The following is a 20,203-nucleotide window of genomic DNA, read 5'->3' as shown; positions in this document are numbered from 1 at the left end:
ATAGAATTGACGAGTTTAAACATAAATATAAAGGTATGTGTCAATCAAGATATATGCAAAAACAGGTTTAATGATTAATTACATGGACAATTGTGGGTGTGGTGTACATTTTCTAATAATTCTTTAGTATATTACTTGTGTGATGTAAGAATGTTAACACTGTTATATTCTTTTTTTAGTATAATATGTGTGTGGGTAGAAGTGAATCATTTACTGCTTGCAAACCAATGATGGTAAGATGATGTCATGGGGTAGGACTGGATAAGTCTGACTTCTTCCTACTCCATTCAAGCATGTACTAGGTATAAGCAAATTGATATTGGATTATGTGTAAAATTATGTGTGTTGTCATATCAACTGTTTTTTACATGTTTGAAAAAATAAATCAAATCAAATCTTTTTGCAACCACCTACATTTTGATTAGTAACTGCAATTACATATTTTTTCTTAGTAACTAAGTGATTACAGTTACATTTATTTTGTAATTTAATTATAGTAACTACTTACTCACTGGACTAAAATCGAAAGCCACAGACAGATGGGTAACTGATTTTCAATACTATGATTAATTGTTGCTTCTAAGTTTCAAAGTAAGAATCCTTTCCTTAAAAAGTTGGTTGGTCTTTCTATTTATTTTACAGAAGATCAGATATAATGTAATTGCTTTTGGTCATAGTAAATATTTTGAATGACTAAACACTGTCACTTATCTTTACACTAGTGTGGTTTTACGCATAGAGGGGCTGGAATGTAAACACATACATTCATATGTATCCATGACCATACTTTGCTTGCACATTGATCTGATCAAATATTAACTGCCAGTACCATGTAGTTCTCACTGTGGTACTAAAAACAAAGTCATGTATCATCCAGTTTAGTGATCAAGGATCAAGTATACATACAACTAAATTGTGTTCACTTTCAGCCAATTTTAAAGTAAATCCCTGAGTTTTTATAGAATTTTATCCAGGTAGAAATGCTGGAATGTGATAATCAACAAAGTGGTTAAATTACGTATTTTATATTTTACTATCATCATGAATAGCTTCACAAATAAGTAAAGTATGCAAATTATTTTTGGAGAAAATTAAGTAAACGTTATACTCACAGCAAATGCATAGCTGTCTAGATCTTCCTTGTCTGGAACCATGGCAGCTTTAGCCAAAAGGCACAGGTGGTGATTTTCTGAGCAAAACAACAAAGTGAAAACCCCATTAGTCAGAGGGGAGGGAACATGGGGAGAGAGGTGTCTGGTAGAAAAGGGAACGAGCTTGGAGTACTGGTGGGGTGGGGTGGGTTGTGGTGGGCAGTGTGGTAGGAAGGAGCTTCAGACATGAGACTGCTGTGCTTGTTGTTTGAAACAAGTCCCACCAGCAGCTCATGTGAATCCAATTACAACGGTAACAGCAGCTGACCAACTAGCTTCTGGAGGTCAGGAGACAGGGTGCGATATTTTTCTCTCTCTCTTTCTCTCAATCATATTCTCTTTGTTGTCTTTTAATGTCAGAGTGGTGCATAGTTGTCCCTACATCAGAAAGCAGATTCTTTAAGGCAGTTGTTTGTGCTGATTTATCAATTACTTGTTGTTTCAGTAAAGGCAAAATTCTTCAGCCAGTGATTAAAATCCAGTCTTTAGGGCATAGCTCAGTTGTGTCTTGCCCTTTCCAGCTTAAAGCCCTTTTAATTTTAACACCAAATATTTGCTTTGGGAGAGCAAACCTCCGAGACTATTATGCTGCCATCACGTGGTACAAATCTGTTACTGACTGGTAAATGGTCAGTAAATGTTAACTTCATTTCCTGATTTACTGTACTAGATATTAGATTAAAATAGATTCTTAGTCCAAATCTGATTGATAGCAGCCCATATCTACTAAATTAGGAAGTACTACAGCAGAGGAAACAGTCACACACGGTTGGGATCTGTATGTGGGTGTATTTTCACATTGCCTGTCACAGGACTGGTAAACTGCATTTTTTCTTATTCAATTTTTCAAGATCAAGGATTCACACTGAAGCACCAAAAGCAAGAAAATGTAAACTGTTAATAATAAAACTAATCAAAAGCAAGACTTTAATTATTTATTCCTAGATACAGTCATGTCAGCATCAACTTTTTTTCTAATCATTAGTTTTATTTTTCTATTCCTTGGTTTTCTTGTGGACTCAAAGAAGTTTCATACCATGAAAGTAAATCTGTTTACTATAATCTTAGGTTTTGTAAACAATAAATAAAAATGTAGAGAAGCATTTTTCTGTACTCGATGGTATTGAAGTAATTTGATCAATGCCAAAAACGTTTTATACCCAGCACTAATCACATGTCTTGTTGCTTTTCTTCTTCACTCTCTCCTCTATCCACTCAGCCCAACTGGTCGAGGCAGAAGGCCGCCCACCAAGAGCCGGGGTCTGTCCAAGGTTTCTCCCGTTAAAGGGAGTTTTTCCTCCCCACTGTCGCCAAGAGCTTGCTGGACCTTAATATGTTGTGCCTTGAGACAAATAAACCTGAATTGAACTGAGTTACAGTTTGTAGATCCACACCTATTGTCGTTGAATGAGACGTAGGAATAACACGGTTACTTCATGTCCGTTCATCCATCCTTTCACATTATTGTTGAGATTTTACTTTTTGTCAAAAATTGTAAAACATTTTGTCATAGTTGTCATTATCAAATGGTAGTTTTTGTTTAGAGCTTCTACTTTATGCATGATACATATATATATATTTCAAAAACAGCTTTTTTAATCCTAAGATTATTTCATATCACATTATTTACTTGTTTCATATTATATTAATACAACATAACTTATTTGTTTCAATAACAGCTAACGCAGTAAACTATGTTGTCATAACAAGAAAGTGTTATACCAAGATAAGTTGGCTGTGTGTCACTTTAATAATCAGCAGGAGGGACGTGTTTAAATGTGCTACTAGTGTCAGTGGGTAAGGATTAACTTCTATAATGGACAAAACTCTTTTGCAATGCAGAGAAACTGATCAGGTTTAAGTAGGCACTAGAAATGTTTTTAAAATATATTGTATCACTGTAACAGCAAAATGACACAAAACTGTTGAATATCATTCAAAAACAATGAATTTATTAACTCTATTGTCAGAGGTGGAGGAGGAGAAGTAGCCTGGGAGACTCTTCAATCATTTATAAAAACCGCCTGAGTCTAAATGTTTTGGCTCTCAGAGTATATTAGGGTATAGTCATTTTCCACATTCATCAGTTAGGAAGGTTTATTCTTATTCTTAAAATGTTTATTTTTAGCACCATATACAGGTTAACATCTTAAGTGTGGGGAATTTTGTGCACACACAAGCACACGTTTATCCATGTTCTCCTTTCACTGAAGAGCCACAGCCACTAGATGGCGACGTACTGAGTGTATGAGGCATTATCTCCCACTCACCACAAGGAGTCAAGCTTGTGCTCCCAGTGTGCTTGAGAGGTGAACTACAGTGTGAGAGGCCATACTGAAGCCAAGGTGATAAAGGTTATCCTACCAATAAATCAGGTGATAAAAAAAGAGAAGTAATAATTTGCATATCTTTTATGGCTGAATGTTGTCCAGGATGTTAAACAAGCTAGAGAACCAAGTTTTGTTTGAGCCTGGTCTCGCAATGCAAGATTTTATACTCATGTTTGTTAAAATAAAGGTAATAAAACCTCAGAGCAAATGTAACAACTGAGTTCTACTAAAGTGTGTGTGTGTGTGTGTGTGTGGGTGTGTGTGTGTGTGTGTGTGTGAAAGAGAGATGGGGGCAGATAATAATATCAGGACTATAAGTTCACATATTTACAATGAACACACCATAAATAACAGCTCCTCAGAGACACAGGGAAAAATGTTGCTATGAATGGATGTTATGGATGTTGGTTACTGGGTTTTCCTAGAAATATTCTGGTAAATCCTGTCTGTCGCTCCTCCCCAATGATGGCCATGTGATGCAAGTCACACATAGGCAGACAGGAGAGGGAGGACAACTTTACTGCCCTCCCCTCCGAGGAAAAGAAGTTAGAGAACAGCAGGATTTTTAGTTTGAGCATAAGAGAAGAATTGACAAAAAGCACAAAAGATACATTATCTATGCTAAAAGGCTGTATCTGATGACGAGTGCTGATGGCAGGAGCTAAATTAGTGGAAATGTGGAACAGAGGAGATACAGGGAAAGACTCCTGCATGGATCAAGAGAGGGAGTCTCAGTCAAGTAAAAAATTATCCCATTCAATCGAAGAGATACTGAGGAGGCCCACATGTGCCAGAAGAGAGAAAAAAGTTCATCACAACCGGTCTGTAATAAAGGAGAACACTGGAGTGTCAAACGAGTGTTTATCTGCAGGTATGTTTTTTTTTTTTACTCTTATTTTGAAGCTCTTCTGATAGAAATTAGTGCATTATGGTTACTGAAATTTGATTACAAAAAATAGTACAAACACACATACTAAAAATGTTGAGACTTTCTCTCTGTCCATAGAAACCCAGCAAAATCGACTACTTAAGGAGTCTCCAACAGCCACCACACCCTGCATAAGTCAGTATAAAACTATACATTTAAAGAGGAAGGTGGACTAAGAACTGCTCACTATGATACTGATCTGCATGCTTAGCTGTATGTTTAAATGAGGCTGATGATGAAGATGACAGTGACAATCTTTTGCTTATAGGTCAGAGAAAAAAGAGGCAAACCAGGGTCACTTTCACGCCGTTCCAAGTGCAAGAGCTGGAGAAAGTCTTTCAGCAGACTCAGTATCCAGACGTCAACATCAGAGACGAGTTAGCCTCTTGCCTGCACCTCACTGAGGGCCGAATACAGGTAGGGCACACACAGCTCATCATCTAGTTAACCGGTGGTTCGAGTTTGTCATATTTACTGTTTAAAAACTTTTGCCAGTGTGTATACACAAATGTGTGACTTTGTGTGTGTGTGGTATTACTAAGGGCCATCGCAGCGATTTTCAATAACGGCAATAATGATTTATAGTTGATGTGTTGCAATACTCAGAATATTATAATGTGGCAATAATTATCAATGAAAGCTACTAAAATACTCATATGCACAACAGAAGCACATTGGCAGATCACAATTTTAATTCTTTTTTAACTTAAGTTTCATTTCATCAACAAACTAGCAACACAGTGCAACTGATTACATTTTGCTGACATTTCTTTCTAATTTGTAACAAGAGTTTTGGGTTGCTAATGCTTAAGTGATTGTTCTCAAACAAAATATAGATCATACTAAAGAAGCATCTGTGCAATAATTAGTTGTTTTTAGCAGGTACACATGGATAGAACATTAGAGTTATGACCCAGTGTTATGTTACTGTTATGTTAGTTACCTAAAGTAAAATATGGGTGGGACATGTCACATGCACATTGTTTTCTACGACTAACAGTAAGTTTATGGCAGGCTTAAGGTCAAACTTGAGGTTGTTGTGTCTAAAGTTTTAGTTTGGGGTATATAAGCCACCAGAAATATAAAGAATAACAGAATGTGCCAGAACAGCCCACTGATACTGGGTAAGGTTAACCCAGTAATGCGACAGTGAAGAATTGTCCCAAACTGAATTTTGTGTATGAATTAGTGTATAGGATGATTTGTTTTTGATAGGAGATAGTACTGGGTGTTTCTTTACTGCATATTAATAAGATTATTTTCATTAAATACATTTTCATCTTGTGTCTTTTAGATTTGGTTCCAGAACCGCAGAGCCAAATGGAGGAAGGCCGAAACACTGAAGGACATAGAGCTGATGACTAGACAGCACATACAGTTAGCTACTCATCAGCCGCTTTATTATGAGGTAACACTAATGAGCATTCTGTAATCATAATGCAAATGCAAATGCAAAAAAAGGACTGACTACAGAAATTATCTATCCAAAAGCGATCATTCTGTGGGATTATCACAGGTTACAGAAGTGCCCTCTTTGTTGTTTCTTGGAGATCATTTCTAATCTGTAAGCACTCTGTCTACTCTTTCAGAAGCCCCAGCTGCAAGCAACGTGCTGGCTGCCATGCTGCTTGCCTAAATTCACTCATTCAAGGTTGTTCCTGAGAGCAACATCAACACCAGCCACACTGATCAACCCACTGGGGACAGAAAGATAGCGTCTTCATTATTCTTACAAATGAGTTTATTTCTCTAGATCCCCATTAGCTTCCACTACAGTGGCTGCTAGTTTTCCTGGGGTCCACAGGGTCAAAAATACATCCTAAAAATTACAGTGTAAAAAATATAATCATCGTAAACACAAAAGTAAAAGGAAACATTTGTGATCGAGTAGCATTAGGGATGTTCAGTCATGTAATTTAAAAGTAAAAAAAAAAAAACGTGCTGATTGTGGTTTTGGTGATGATACTATACTCTTAAAATTTTTGTTTTAATGATGTGAGATACAAAGATCATGATGTACAAAACTAGTCTCAACTATAATCTTTAAATTTTATATTTTTTATATGAAGATTTATCAGCAATTGTTAAAATGTGTAGAAGAATAGAATAAAACTATTTTCCACCAAAGTGGAAATTTGTGTTGGCCGCCTGAAATTAGCATGTTACCAACTGAACTTTTTGTGTAAAGCTGACATTTAAAATGAATCCTCTGGCTGCCCACTGAGAGCATTCACTTGGCTTTCTTTGTAATAAAAGTTCTTGTGATAACTTTGTAGACATGTCCTGCATTTAGTTCAAGGTTTGGGGATAAGATACAGCACGGCCATAAACAGTTCAACTGTTTGACTTTTTGACAACCTGTCCTTATCTTAATTTGGTCTTGTAAATCTGGGTTGCTGGGAGGTCAGTTGAGCAATTTAGACAACAGTAGGATCAAAGGGGAAATAGAAGGTTATACATAATTACTATAAATTTAAAATATGTAAATAATTACAAGTTATGTATTTCACATGCTTCCCAGTTATAAAGACATTGAGACATTCATGTTTTGCGACAATAATAGTCTTTTGACATCAACCGCTCACATCCCATTCTTTCCAAGAAGTGCAACGCAGACCATTTTTCAAAAAAATTGCAATTCTAAAAAAGATGAATTAGCTTTACCATAACTGCCTTGACAGCACCATAAGTGATTATATTTAACAAGCTGCAGAGTGCGCGTAAACTTTTCACCCCACTCATATGTTCTTTTATTGCCTGTCTTGGCTATAAGATAAACTGCATTCCTGGCTGCTGATGAGAAATTAGATGGTGAAGGGCATCAAACAAAAAATCTTGACCATGTTTTTTTTTTAGCCATAAAGGTTGTTTTTTGTGTTTAACTGTTTGATTATTTCATATAGTTTTACCTTCAATCAATTCATTTTATCAGCACATTGTTATATAATGTACATTTTTCTAGCTCAACTTACAACCTATGATATTTTCCCAAAAGCATTTACACAATGGAAAAGGTAAACAAGATAAAAAGAACAGAACTTAAATGGACATAGCATACTGCACAGGGGCATGTAAATATCTTCACTACCGAACTCCAGTGATCCACCTTGATATTCATATATTTATAAAATATCAAACAAATTAAACTCATACACTTGAACTTTTAAGGAACAGAATTTGTTAGAAAAAACTTAAATTGTTCATCCAAATGTGTCATAATAAAACACCCTGTTTTAGATAAAAGACGGGTTTAAAATACCTACTTCCCAGCATGTAGGGGGACCTGTCATAGCAAGAAAAGCACAACGGTAGCATTAACAGTGGATGTTATCAATTTGGTTCCATTGTGCATATTCTCTCACTGGTCTTTAACAGTGTTTTGTGATTTTCTTGCTATATAACATCCAAATATCTGCTGTCAAATTCTTATTTCTTTGCTGATCTGTACATCCCTTTTATTTATATAGGGAATATTTCCAATGTTGTTTGTCATGTTGTTACCCCCATTCGTAGTTTAAACCTCAGATTTACTCTCTGTTGTTTGATTCCTAGTGGAAATTTGCATGTGTGTATTGCACCTATTAGTACAATAAAATAGCCCTAGTAGTCATTCCAATAGATAGAGGGATTAGGCGCTATGCCTTAAAGTGACCGACAGGTGGCGGTGTTTCACGCATGAATGAGCAGAAATGATGCTCTGTGTTCCTGAGTGTCAAAGATAACACTGATCTGAGTTTAATGTGCAGCGCTTCATCTGTCGCTACTTATGGTTGAGGTAATGCGCTTTATCTGCAGTTAGGTTCTCTTGACTATACTGTGGAGGTAAATATAAAGGTTCTTATCCTTATTCCATATTCTCACTGCCTGCTTGCACTGGCTCCAGGGAGAGGGCGGAGGATATTTAGCATCTCCCAGCCTCCGCCCGCCCCGGTGGCTCTCTCCCAAGCGGTGGACACGGGAGACAGACAGAAAGAGGGGTGATGGCCGCCGATGGAGGTTGCGGGGAATCGGTGGATCAGTACCGAGCCGAGGTAGAGCGGCTTACCCAGGAACTGGCCGAGGCGAACAGGGAGAAGATCAGCGCTGCTGAGTGCGGTCTGGTCGTCCTGGAGGAGAACCAGGCGCTGAAGCAGAAGTATGCAGATCTGGAGGCCGAGCAAGAGACTCTCAGGAAGGAATTAGACCAATTGCAGGAGGTAGGTGGACGCGGGTCCATTGCTTTTTAACACAGTGGCAAGGCGCAAAAGCACTGCAGTCAGGTGTGAGGGATCTGCTGCATCAGCCCAGCAGGGGTCCACATCAGTGATATCTTGTTTTTTGCGTTCATCTCGGTATCTGTATCTACAGTTTTTGTTGACCACTGTGCCATCCAGAGCAGAGCAAGGGTGGGGAGTGGGGACCAGCGGGGCTCGTTATGTGGTCTCCAGGGGCCTCAACAAAATGAACAGTTGTTTAACATCACTTAAGTGTAATTGAAACTCCTCCAAATGAGGGCTGTATAAAATGTTTGTTCTTAAACATGTGTGTTTCATCTTATTTTCATCATTATTTAATCTAAAGCAAACAGCCAATCAGAACATCTTTAGTGCAAGCTCAGGATTCTGCAGGAATACAATATACACTACTCCACCTCCCACAGCAATATATCTCATTGTTCTCAGGTTCCTCCCCTGTGTGCACATGGCACCACTCATTACTTTCAAGCGACTCTGTTGGGACTTTGAGCCTTTTGCTGTGTTGCCAAGTTGTTGTTTTTTTTTTTAAGAATTGCACTAGTAATTGGATCTGCAGGGTTCTTCCCTACAGTTTGTGAAGTGGCTCAATTGCCTATTGATCTAATGCCAAGCTAAGGATTTCCATAAAAAATGTGGGAGGATAAAAGGACAGCAAAGCTGAGTAGGGAGATGCACATGCTCTTAGATTACACACACATGAATTCATTTTCCAAACCAATGTATTGCTATTTGGAGTTGACAGTTATCAGAAATCCACATTCAGAAATGTAACTAGAGAAAAGTGCTTTGGGATCCAGCCTAAAGAGAGAATGCTGGCTCTTTCAGTCATTAATGCATGCACATATAAGCAACAAGAGGTAAATGCTGACGGGGCTTCGCAGCTCAAGGTCACTTACAGCCAAAGGGCCAGGAAAGTGGGGAGCTGAATGCTATATTTTTGCATGTGTGTGTGAGAGAGAGACAAGGGGTATTTGCTCTATGCTGCCAACACAGAGCCTCATCATTTCAGAATTATTTACAGTGTCATCTTTAATGTATACAACATATTAGAGCTGCAAAGGACGTTAATCTGCAACTTTTTATAAGTGATTTATCACAAATTTTCAGTCAATACCTAATATTTATTGGCTCCAGGTCCTCAGATGTAAGGATTTCATGATTTTCTTGATCTTTAAATATAATAAATTCAATAACTAAACTAAACATTCATGGTGTTTCATTGGGCTTAAAGAACATTAAAAACATAGTCATGTCACAGATGTAAACATGGACTCCATCAGTCGGCGTTCTTTGCACAGTTTGACTTTCAGCACTTGCCATGTTACATGATGCATGTGTGGTTACATCTCCCGCTTCCTTCCTCATACCCTTTTATTCCAGTGATTGACTAGATGAACATGTTGTTTTAACTCGCATGCCAAATCAGAATGATCTTTGTGCAGCTCACAGCAGCAAGTTAAGATGAAGAGACAGCCCGATACAGCCAGCAGCTGGCCAGCTGATATTTCACACTTATTATTATTAGATTATGGACGATGTGGAGGGTGAAGGGGGAGAATGTGATAGGACAGAGAAGAGAAAGAAGCAGAAAGATAAAAGACATCGCCCATGTACATTAGGAGAGAAGTCATCACTCAGAAATAATATCAGCTATAACTCAGTAAAAGGTGCTGCAACAGTGCTCTTTGCTCTTTGTTTTGATCTGTTATCTGTTCCCATCTGCATCCTTTGTGTTATGTGCTTCCCCACCTGTCTGCCTGCCTGTCTGCCTTGGACTGGAGTCATTACTTCCATAGAAAAACACTTCCTGGCTCTTATCTGACTGTCACACAGTTCTAAGAATAAGAGTCCACATGGCAGATTGCAAACCCGCCACTGCAATAACATCAATCTGCTCTCTCCATACTCAGGAGAGGCACATTGTAAAAGAGCAGGGAAGCTGCAAATGGAAATTGGATTTGCTTCAGGGCCTGAGTTGCCTGAGTAACTCAGAACTGTTGGTGATTCCAACAGAAAAATCAAAGACCAAAATTCTAGTACACAGTCTCACCATCCTTTTTTGTTTTAGATTAGACTGCGCCTTCTATTTCATCCAGTTTTCAAAAGCTTTCAACGAGAGTGTTTTGTTAGTTTGCTAGTTATATATCATCAAAGCTGACAGCAGGCTGCTGGGTCACACTTAAAAATGATAGTGGCTTATTTTCTATAATCAGTGATATAGATGTTCAGTAGAGTGTGTCTGCAGGTGTGTACGTGAAAGCAGGCCAGCCGTGCATGTGTGTTCCTGCTGTGTTTGTGTATGTTCTGCTGTCACACATGTGACCCACATGCTCTGCTCCTTGGCTCTGAGTCCAGGTCCCAGCTGGTGGCAGAACCACTGACTACAGCTCTGCTTCTGCTGCACTCACATAGGGACATGCACATGTGCCTGTACCTGGCTGTGATTTCTATCAGGTTATAGCCAAACATAAAGAAATGGCAAACAGCAACCCATGATGATTGGAACATCTTAACAGTTTCGGCCACAACTAACACCTATTTTTATCAATCATTCTTCTACCATTCTTCCAAAACTAAGTAAGAATTTTGCCTAAAATTTTCTCTCTGGTGTGTTTGACCTGGCCTTCAATTCAGGGACAATCAGGCATGAGGGCAGCTGTGGTTGTAAATCTATCTGTCCTGACTGAGGAGAAAGGATGCATTAGAGTTTTCTCCCCTTTGCTCCTCTTTCAAATTCATGGAGGGCAGTAAACATAAACAGAGGGCCTGAATCAATACCTCAGATGGATCCCTCTCACCCCCTCCTCATTTCCCGTGGCTCCCCCACCCTCCCCTCTCCCACCCCCTGACGAGAAGTGGGAATTATGCACAGTTTGTGTTCTGTCTATCATGTCTGAGCTAAAGTCACTTGCAAAGCTTATGTAAGAAATGAGAGCATTTTGGCACCCACTCCTCGCCAAATTTGTTTCAGCAACTCTTAAGTCACTTAATGTGTAACTCCAGTGTTGTCTGTTACAATGCTTTAGCCATCAACACCTTATGGTATTGTTAGTTCAGTTTAAAATAGATTTTCAGGGAGGAAGGTATGCCAGGCTGATGAGAATAAATTATATGAGGCAGGTTTGGTGCTGACCCATGATCCCAGCCACAGGCTCAGGGAGGCAGCTGACTGTATAGATAAGGGCCCCTCTGGCCTTGTGTGGCCTCTGGTGTTTCATATGGGGGTAGTTTGTTTGCCGGGACCTAAAGGAAAAGTCATTTGTCTTTGTAGCTCAGGATCACTTTGCCCACATGTGCAAATGGTTTTTCTTTTCTCTCTCTCTCTCTCGTCTCAGTATGTGTAGCAAATGTGGTGTTATAGGGTTGGTTGTGGATGTCGTGTTTGAGCCCATAGTTTTTTTTGTCCCAGTGTTTGAAATCTCATGATCTTCACATGAGTGGACTTGATGAAGCTGTTCTCTCTGCAGAAACCCTTCCGGCCTGCCCAGACCTGCATAGATTCTGTTTTTCCGAAAGCTCATTTTTGCTGCAGTGAAGTACAGTGGTTCGTAACAGGGAACAGGACTCCCCTGCCTGCAGGCTGCTGTATTGATTGGTCGTCTACTTTAGCTGTGTGTGCTGCAAACACTAAAAGCATAGTGAAAAAGCAGCCTGTCATCTAACATGGAAAAGTTTTTTATTTACAACCCAGACGTCTTATTTGTGTGAATTTAAGAACTGTGCTGGTACCGTCTGCATTTATCTGTAATTTTAGTCATTGTTCACATGAATTAAAAACATTTTTTCTAAGTCAGTACTTTAAAGTATCATTGAATAGACAGAGTAATTTCATTTCAGCTACAGTCTTCTGTCAAGCCTATCATCTGTGCATGCAGAGGGGAGAGAAGTCTTCTGTCCAGATGACCAGAGGCTGTTATGTCCAGCAACGATGTAGAGCAGGAACAACCATGATCACCTGAAGATCCTGCCTCATCACAGTTACAGTGCACATCCACATTGGCATGCATGAGCATGTGCACACCCAAACATGCAGTTATAATGGGTGTGTGGCAGAATCAGGGTCAGAGGATCTGTCCCTGGCGCGTTTATCCTGTACAGACTAGGCAGGTATTAAATCATCCTCTGGTTAACCCATTTAATTAACCCTATGCTCCATCACAGGAGAGGTGATGTCAAAAGGAAGGACTTATATCTATATTGTTGTGGACCTGCTTTTGTTCAAATAAAAGGCTAAAAAAATGCTAGATTTTATTGCCATTTACACAAATACAAAAAAAAGTAATTGCTTGTGCCTGATAAAGGTTTAACCGGGGGTGACATCACCTTGTGAGTAGCCTGTTTCAGCAGCAGTTGAAGCAGGTCTGCAGGCTTGGCATGGAGGCTCTGTGGTGACTGCACAAAAGCACTGAGTCACCCAGCGGCCAAAAGGGACACCGTGCACAGCCTCTCCATTGTAGTTTGTATTAGTCTGTGTGGGTTGAGTCATCTTTATCAGGAAACACCCACTACAGTGAGAGGAGACAATGTTATTTGTTTATTCTGTCTCCTACTGCTCTGTCTCTCTCTTTCCTCTGTGCCACAATGGGTGTGTGTGTGCTTGCACCGACAAAGACTACCAGTCAGTCTGTGAACTTTCAAACACCAGTGCCATCCTCGTTAGTCCCAGTGCACTCCTCTGATCTCACGTTCCACCCAAATTGTACTTTTTTTTTGTTAATGTTAGGTTCCTTGTCTCGTGCCATTTCTACCACATAGTAAAACAAATGGATAAAGCACTGTAGGAAGGGAGGGAGAGAGGCGGTGTGCAGGAAAGAGGAGACAGATGGGGTCGATCTCCTCACCGCTTACATTAGCACTACGATTCTTCTTTCTCCCAGGCAAGTTCCTGAACACTCAAATGACCAAAGACATTCAGTACTTACAGATCATAATGCAAATGGTCTGCTGTTGTTTAGGATTATGATGGAGGCAGAAACCACTTAAAGGCTTCTGGACAATAAGGAATACAATATTAGGAATAATTTGCCCTTTGAGGGATTAGGAGCAGGAATTAGGAATCGTTATGTTAGACGTAAGGGAGTATGATCATGGCAGTCTTTCACTTGTTCTTGTTTATTCTGTGTCTTCAGTTATGAACTTGCCTTTTTTGAATTACTGTGTTTAGCAGGTTGTACACTGAGGGAGAAAATATACAGGATCCACAGCTTCACCTTATTGCAGCATCACACACACACATTCACAGGTTACAAACGTGCAGTTTCAGACATAAATATCCACTTTCTTTCTGTCTCTCTGTTTGTGCTGAGACACTCAGAAGACACTCTGAATTAAAGCCTCCTCGCCTTCTTCCTACTCACTGCTTTTCCTTTTTCCATTTCAGCCTGACAGTTCTTGTACTCCAGTGAATGGCAGGAGTCCGGGAGTCAATGCCACTGAAGTGCATGTACAAGCGTGCCTGTAGTCATGTATATTTTTGAATATGTGTTTGTGAGCTGGAGCGGTCTAAAGGGTAGGTAATGTGTTTTTGTGGCCGACTTGCTCATGATCTCCTTGAGGTCACATTACCGAGCAGAGAGAAGGTTGCACACAGCACAGTCGCACCTGCTTTTTGTGATTTGTTAGCCCTCTAACAGACTTTCCTCCTGTGTGCTTGCTCTGCTCAGAGTTTACCATCTACCTTTTGTTTTTTACCATTATTATGTTACCATTTTATTGATGAAATTGTATGTTCTTTGTGATTGTAGACAATAAGCTGATTTTTAAAAAAACTACAGAAGTTACAGAGGAAATGAGAAAGTGAGGACGGATGTGAAGAGAAAAGAGTCATTTGGGATCTAGTGAACAAAGCTGCCTCTCTGTTTATCAATTCAGTGTCCATCAGTCAGATGCAGATTGAACACACATAAAGTGATCGGCATCTTTCTTATCACGAGCAGACGTGAATCAAATTGAATCACCTTAACAGCACTATTCTTTTAAGTAAACACAGCTTGTCCTCTGGCAGACCTTTCCTCCTCACGTGTTGGTGAGAAAGCCACAGATGTGGGTTTCTTGTTGTGGTGTGAATTTTAAGCACATTAAGGTGTTTTTCAGCTAATATCCTTTATTACAGATTTTTTCCATAAATCTCAGTATAATAGTGTTTTGTTATCAGAGAAATAATAGGCCTCAGTGCACCAAATAGCATTTCAGCCAGGAGGCAGAGACAGCAGGGCAATTTGAATTCTCCCTCCTTAAAACACTGATATTGCTCCGGCTCAGCAGTAACTCATAAATAGAAGAGGTTTCTACCAACTGGGTAAAAAGGATTTAAATGGTGCAGTAGAGAGTGTCTGGGCATGCAGCATAGTCATTAACGTACCTGTTGATTCTGTAGTGGTTTAAACACACTCGTGCAAAGGAATTCCTGTACTGTGGCTTCCAATTAGATTTTTTTTTTAGTGATGTTTATGTACTGTAATTTTTGTGTACATGTAGTTGTTTCAAATGTATTTTTTAATGATGTCATTACTTTAAATATTTTGTTCTATTCATTCATTTGTTAGTGTGACTGACCTCTATTTTTGCTGGGCTGTGATTACCCAGCTTCCCCTACCCCAGCTTTCCTTGTGGAAATGTGCTCGTGTGTTTATATAGATGACAGAGCTCTTGACTTGGCATTTTTCCCTGTGACTGAGAAGCACATGGGGACACTTCTATGTCCTTGTTAAAGGGTGAAATATACCGGGACAATGTTTCTCATAAACCTACTTGGATGACTCATTGTGGGTGTGGCTTTGAGTACGTCAGAGCTGCTTAAGCATACAAAACCAAAAATGAATTGTATGTATTAAACTTCACTTAACTTTAGTTTGAAAACAAAATAACCCTGATGAGGTCATTATGATGTCATTAAGGTTGTCTCTCAGCTTGAGATTTAGTCTGCACATACTGGCTTCTGCTGTGTTTGATTTGTTACCCATCTTTGTGAACAGGCAATTCTAATTGGCTACAGTAGGTTTTTAAGACATACAGTATATCTGTTCTTATTCAGACCAAGTGCAACAGTAAAACTGAAATTACCAATAATACAAACAAGTAAATATTAGTATCGCCTTAACACAATGCAGTTTTAGCACATTCTTCTCTTGATAGAGACAGTAATATTTCCTTTCCTTTTTGTGTGTTCATTTTTTCCTACAAATGGATTATTTGGCTTGGCCTTGGTCTCAGACACTCCTGCTGTGGCCTGATTTCCAAATGATCGTCAAACAAGTGAATGACTACAGTAAACAAATGAGGCCATGCATGCATCCGTCTGATCCAACTCTCTCATATGCACACACACACGTGCACACACACATGGTGCTGACAATTGTATGGCCTCTCACAGCAGTCTGCATGTCTCTGTCTGTGGTACTGAAATCCCTGACTTGCTCATCTAGATCGACCATCTGGGCTGGACTCAGCTGTGTGTGTGTGCCTGAGTCTGTGTGTGTGTGTCTGTGTGTATGTCTATGTCAAGAATTTTGAGTTGACTAATGCCCTGATTCCTGCTTCCCCCTAACTTATCAAAGCACTGTAGCAGAAGAGATTGAGGTTCAGCAAGCTGCGTTTTGGTTGATATTTAAATCACTTTGTGACCAAGACACAAAGCTGTCCTCTACAAACATGGTACTTTTCTCATCTTGTTCCTTTCTGAAGAATAATTGGGTTAAAACCTTGTTCTTACTTATTCTCTTTATCATTTTATCCATCCATTAATTTCCAGCTGTATGATGATGATTAACAATTATCAATTGATTAACAATTAATTAAGGGTAGTCCAAGTGTCACTGTCCTTATTACAATATTAGATAATGCAGATCATTTAATAAGAATCTCCTTTAATCAGAACATAAATTAATCTTTAAAAAGAGGTTGATGGATGTAACTCGTGCCTGGGGCCATGCTGTATGTCTGCACGGTTTGAAGTTACAAATCCAGCTTCTACCATGTACATTTACCTCTATGCTTTGCTCTTTGAGCTAGCTAGCTCTATCTTACTGTCTATAAATATACTTGTCTATGTTCATCCGTAGACTTGGCACATCCCTTTAATCATAAAGGTTTGGCAGAGATTATTTGCTATTGTCGAAATAGTTCACACTTTTTCTCCCTCCTGTGTGTAAAAGCGGACTCTGGCTGTATGTGCACAGACATACAGGATCACACACTCACAGGCCCTCCCCTGACTCCTCATTAGGGGCTGCAACAGACAGGAAAGGGTTACACATACATACTCCTTTCTTTGCACTGCAGCATTTGGTTTGTTTTCTCTATCTGCTCCTTTTTCTATGTCCTCAGGGATGAATATCTTTAGAACGGGGCTCTATTGTCTGGACTCCATCCACTGAGGCACAGAAGGTCTAGGAGCCTCAAGGATGAATGCATTATGGGGTTTTCATTACACAAAATTGAACAGGCTGTCAACCAGTGACTCCATTTTAACACCATCCTTAGGATGTGGTATTAAACTTTAATATTTCACAGCCTTCTTCACATTTTCTGGATTAAATAACTGTTTTGTGTTTGCCAATTAGACCACAGAGGCATGAGCACTGGTGATCCATCACTATAATGATATAGCATAGTGTCAGTGCTATTCTTGTAATTAGTCTGAAAAATACAGGGCTGTCTCAATGCTATTTTTAGTCCACCAGAAGCTATACGGTGCAGCAGCAACAGGAGGGCCGGAGCACTGTGCTCCTTTATGTGTAAACACTGAGCCTCAGTCATCGGTGTCACTCACTGGAGGAGCAGCAGACAGATGGAGCACAGCTCATCCCACGATGGAGGGTTATTATGAAACCATCTGCTTCTCCTTACACATCCAGGACCCACCGTAGCTTACTACTCTGGATGGGTAGCTACTGTCACCCTGCCTGAAGCTGGGACAGAAACAGCTAGCCTGGCTTTGTTCAAAAATATCAACATTTGCCTCAGGAATTAACATGTTAAAAAAAAAATGGGGTTATGTGCCAGACTATTTCTTGGCTGGGTGCAGATACCTCCTCAAAGTAACTACAGACTGTGGGCCAAGAAACAGTTTTGTAGAAAACCCTATCTATCTCTTTCAAACTAAGTGACTGGAAAAGGTTGTTTTAACATCAGTACCAAACATTTTCAAACAATACCTCTGTTTGAAAAGTCTAAGGACACACACAGTACAGTAAAGGTTAAAGTAACATATATATACTTTAGCCTTGGTGCACTCTATTAACACAGTTTGATTTCTTCGGTCTGAAAGGAATATATTTTAGTTCCCTTTCCTCCGGTTCTTCTATACCAGGAACTCAGAGAGACGAGATGGTCCAAGTATCTTAAAAATCATGCTGGTGTATTCAAAGGATCACAGGTAAAATTACAGCACACGCTCAGGTATCTTCCACCTCCAATACTGCGCGCAGGCAGATGAAGAATGAAAGACCCTGAACCCAACAGGCCTGTACATTATATCTGGTTTGGGCTAACCCCATTCTACACAGGCACGTCAAACCGTGGCGTCACCTGATATGCCAGCTTTACAGCTGACCGTAGCAGTAGTCAAAACATGAAGAGAATCAATGTGTGTGAGTGTTGATTAAGTGGTGTGTAGCTAAGAACATACAGGACATTCAGGGACATGTCCGGACATTAAGCCTAGGAAGATATTATGATTAAGATTACAGCTGAACATATCATACAGTAGCCACTTTCTATCTAGTTATCCTTGAACATAAACAACCTGGAGTAACTCACGGAAATGAGTAAGCATTTAACAGCCTCAGCTAGACATCCTGTCTACACTAAAAACATTTCTAATACAACAAGTACCTAACCAATAGCTATCTGACTAAAAATACCTAACAGGTCAATCTTTGCTTTGGCCTTGGATGTCACGTTACTAGAAGTCCAACAGTGGGGCCCTGTGAGGCCAGATTTTTCACTCGTCCTCTTGTAGGGCTCAGATGCCGCAGTGAGGTCTGCTTGGACGCTGGCAGCCTTTCATCTGAGGTGAGGATGCAAGCTCATTCTGTAACTCTTTAGAATTAACCAGCTGTTTGCAGAGGCCCTCCCACATAATCATTCACTATAATCACACTGTGCCTCATGGGGAGAGAGAGAGGGCAGGGAGGGTGTGAAAGAGGGTGAGCAGTAAAAGAGATACAGAGGGAGACTGAGAGGGAAAATGAGAGAATTATAATACAGCATTTTTTTCATTGGTGGTTTTTAGTCATTACAGAGCGTTTTTGTGATTGAATGGCTAAATGCTTGGTGCATTTACAGATGGTTCTGATTGGTTATTGCTAGCTCTTATTCATATGATAATTGTAACATTTGTGATTCAAAGGGAAAACAAATCGTTCCATTGAGTTTGATTAAACATGTCCAATGGGGGAATCAGTGGCTTTGTGAATGAATAGTGCTCTATTTGCCTGATTTACAGCATGTAAATGAATTGTGAATTTATAGACAGAATGGAAACCTGTCAACAATTTTATTGTTTCATTATGAACATTATTCTCTTTGCTGGTAAATCAATTTATCTCCTTCACTGACACACAACTAGCCACCAGCTTCAGCACAGTAGTTTGACCTCACAACTTACTATCATATGGTCGAACATCCAAAAGACAAGCCTTTCTCTTTATGCCAGTGCCTCACAGTAATAAATTCCCCCTGTCTAACAGTATACTACATGTTGCTTACCTAATGTGGTAAATAATGAATCAAAAGTAAATAGTAGAATGAAAAATGACTTGTGTGGTGGGAAGAAAAGACTCATCTTCTCCAAACCATAGATACTTGTTCCTTTATAAATGATTCATTCCAAACAGACAAATTGTTGTTATTATGCCATGGTGGGATTGGGAAGACTGTGTGAATAATTAATGCACCTTATCCGAAATACACGGCTCCTGTATGATTTAGACTGCAGGGTCAGTTTGATCAAATAACTCCAGCAACCCATCCTAAAGACTGTAATAAAAGCTAAATGTGCTTTATTGTTTACAGTTTCATGTGACAATTGTAAAGCATAAAATATTTTTCAGACAAGGTACTATTGATCCACTGTCTCTGCTGACCTGCTGAGAAACTGAAGGATCATAGTATTTATTGAACCAGTAAAGCAGCAGCTGTACAGGGTTTCCCGTAGGTTTTCAGAGAGCTTAGGTGTAGTTCGGAAAGGGGGTGGTGACTGGGGAGTTTGAAATTGCCGGGAAGAAATTTAGAGTTGCTTTAGGTGTTTTTCTTTTCTTTTTTGCCCATTATCCTTAAAATATTTGTGAAAGAAAGGTCATAGAATTATTCATGTTGTTTCTAGTGTAGATTAATTCTGATATGTTGGCCTGAGGTGCTCTGCAACAACACTTAGGTGCTGCGCCTAAGCCTTTCTCTGGCAGGGAAAACCCTGGAAATGTGCAGATACACATCATGAAATTTCCTCAACCTTGTATGAAGTAACTCTATATACCTCTATATTTCTCTTTGGCAAAAATGTTGTTGGCCCATGCAGGCTGCTGAGCATTTGTGCATTTATTACTGCACTAGTTTGGT

General features: G+C 39.5%; 3 protein-coding genes across 8 annotated transcripts in view; 2 read left to right on the top strand and 1 right to left on the bottom strand.

The window, feature by feature from the left end:
• The window catches only part of slc23a4 (solute carrier family 23 member 4), a 14,660-nt gene extending 13,476 nt beyond the window's left edge, over positions 1-1,184 (bottom strand). Inside the window, 1 exon segment of the mRNA XM_020602994.1 lies at positions 1,113-1,184. Coding sequence (XP_020458650.1) covers positions 1,113-1,154 — 42 coding nt within the window. The 5' untranslated portion in view covers positions 1,155-1,184.
• Positions 1,185-3,992: 2,808 nt separating this feature from the next.
• LOC109961840 (intestine-specific homeobox-like) lies at positions 3,993-6,721 on the top strand. The gene is made up of 5 exons (XM_020602998.1): positions 3,993-4,352; positions 4,488-4,544; positions 4,678-4,826; positions 5,704-5,817; positions 5,999-6,721. Exons 1-5 carry the CDS (start codon positions 4,133-4,135, stop codon positions 6,122-6,124), a joined length of 666 nt encoding a protein of 221 aa, XP_020458654.1. The 5' UTR covers positions 3,993-4,132; the 3' UTR covers positions 6,125-6,721.
• Positions 6,722-8,112: 1,391 nt separating this feature from the next.
• The window catches only part of bicd1a (bicaudal D homolog 1a), a 27,017-nt gene continuing 14,926 nt past the window's right edge, over positions 8,113-20,203 (top strand). For 5 of the 6 annotated variants that reach the window (XM_020603009.1, XM_020603013.1, XM_020603011.1 and 2 more), the window contains exon 1: positions 8,113-8,605. In XM_020603009.1, coding sequence (XP_020458665.1) covers positions 8,390-8,605 — 216 coding nt within the window. In that variant the 5' untranslated portion in view covers positions 8,113-8,389. The remainder of the gene's footprint in view (positions 8,606-20,203) is intronic. The other variant, XM_020603007.1, reaches the window with a different exon arrangement.

Source organism: Monopterus albus, unplaced genomic scaffold, assembly GCF_001952655.1.
Source record: "Monopterus albus unplaced genomic scaffold, M_albus_1.0 scaffold59.1, whole genome shotgun sequence".
Taxonomy (NCBI): domain Eukaryota; kingdom Metazoa; phylum Chordata; class Actinopteri; order Synbranchiformes; family Synbranchidae; genus Monopterus; species Monopterus albus.
The sequence above is the reverse complement of the archived record's forward strand: the minus strand, read 5'-3'. Positions and strand labels throughout refer to the sequence as shown.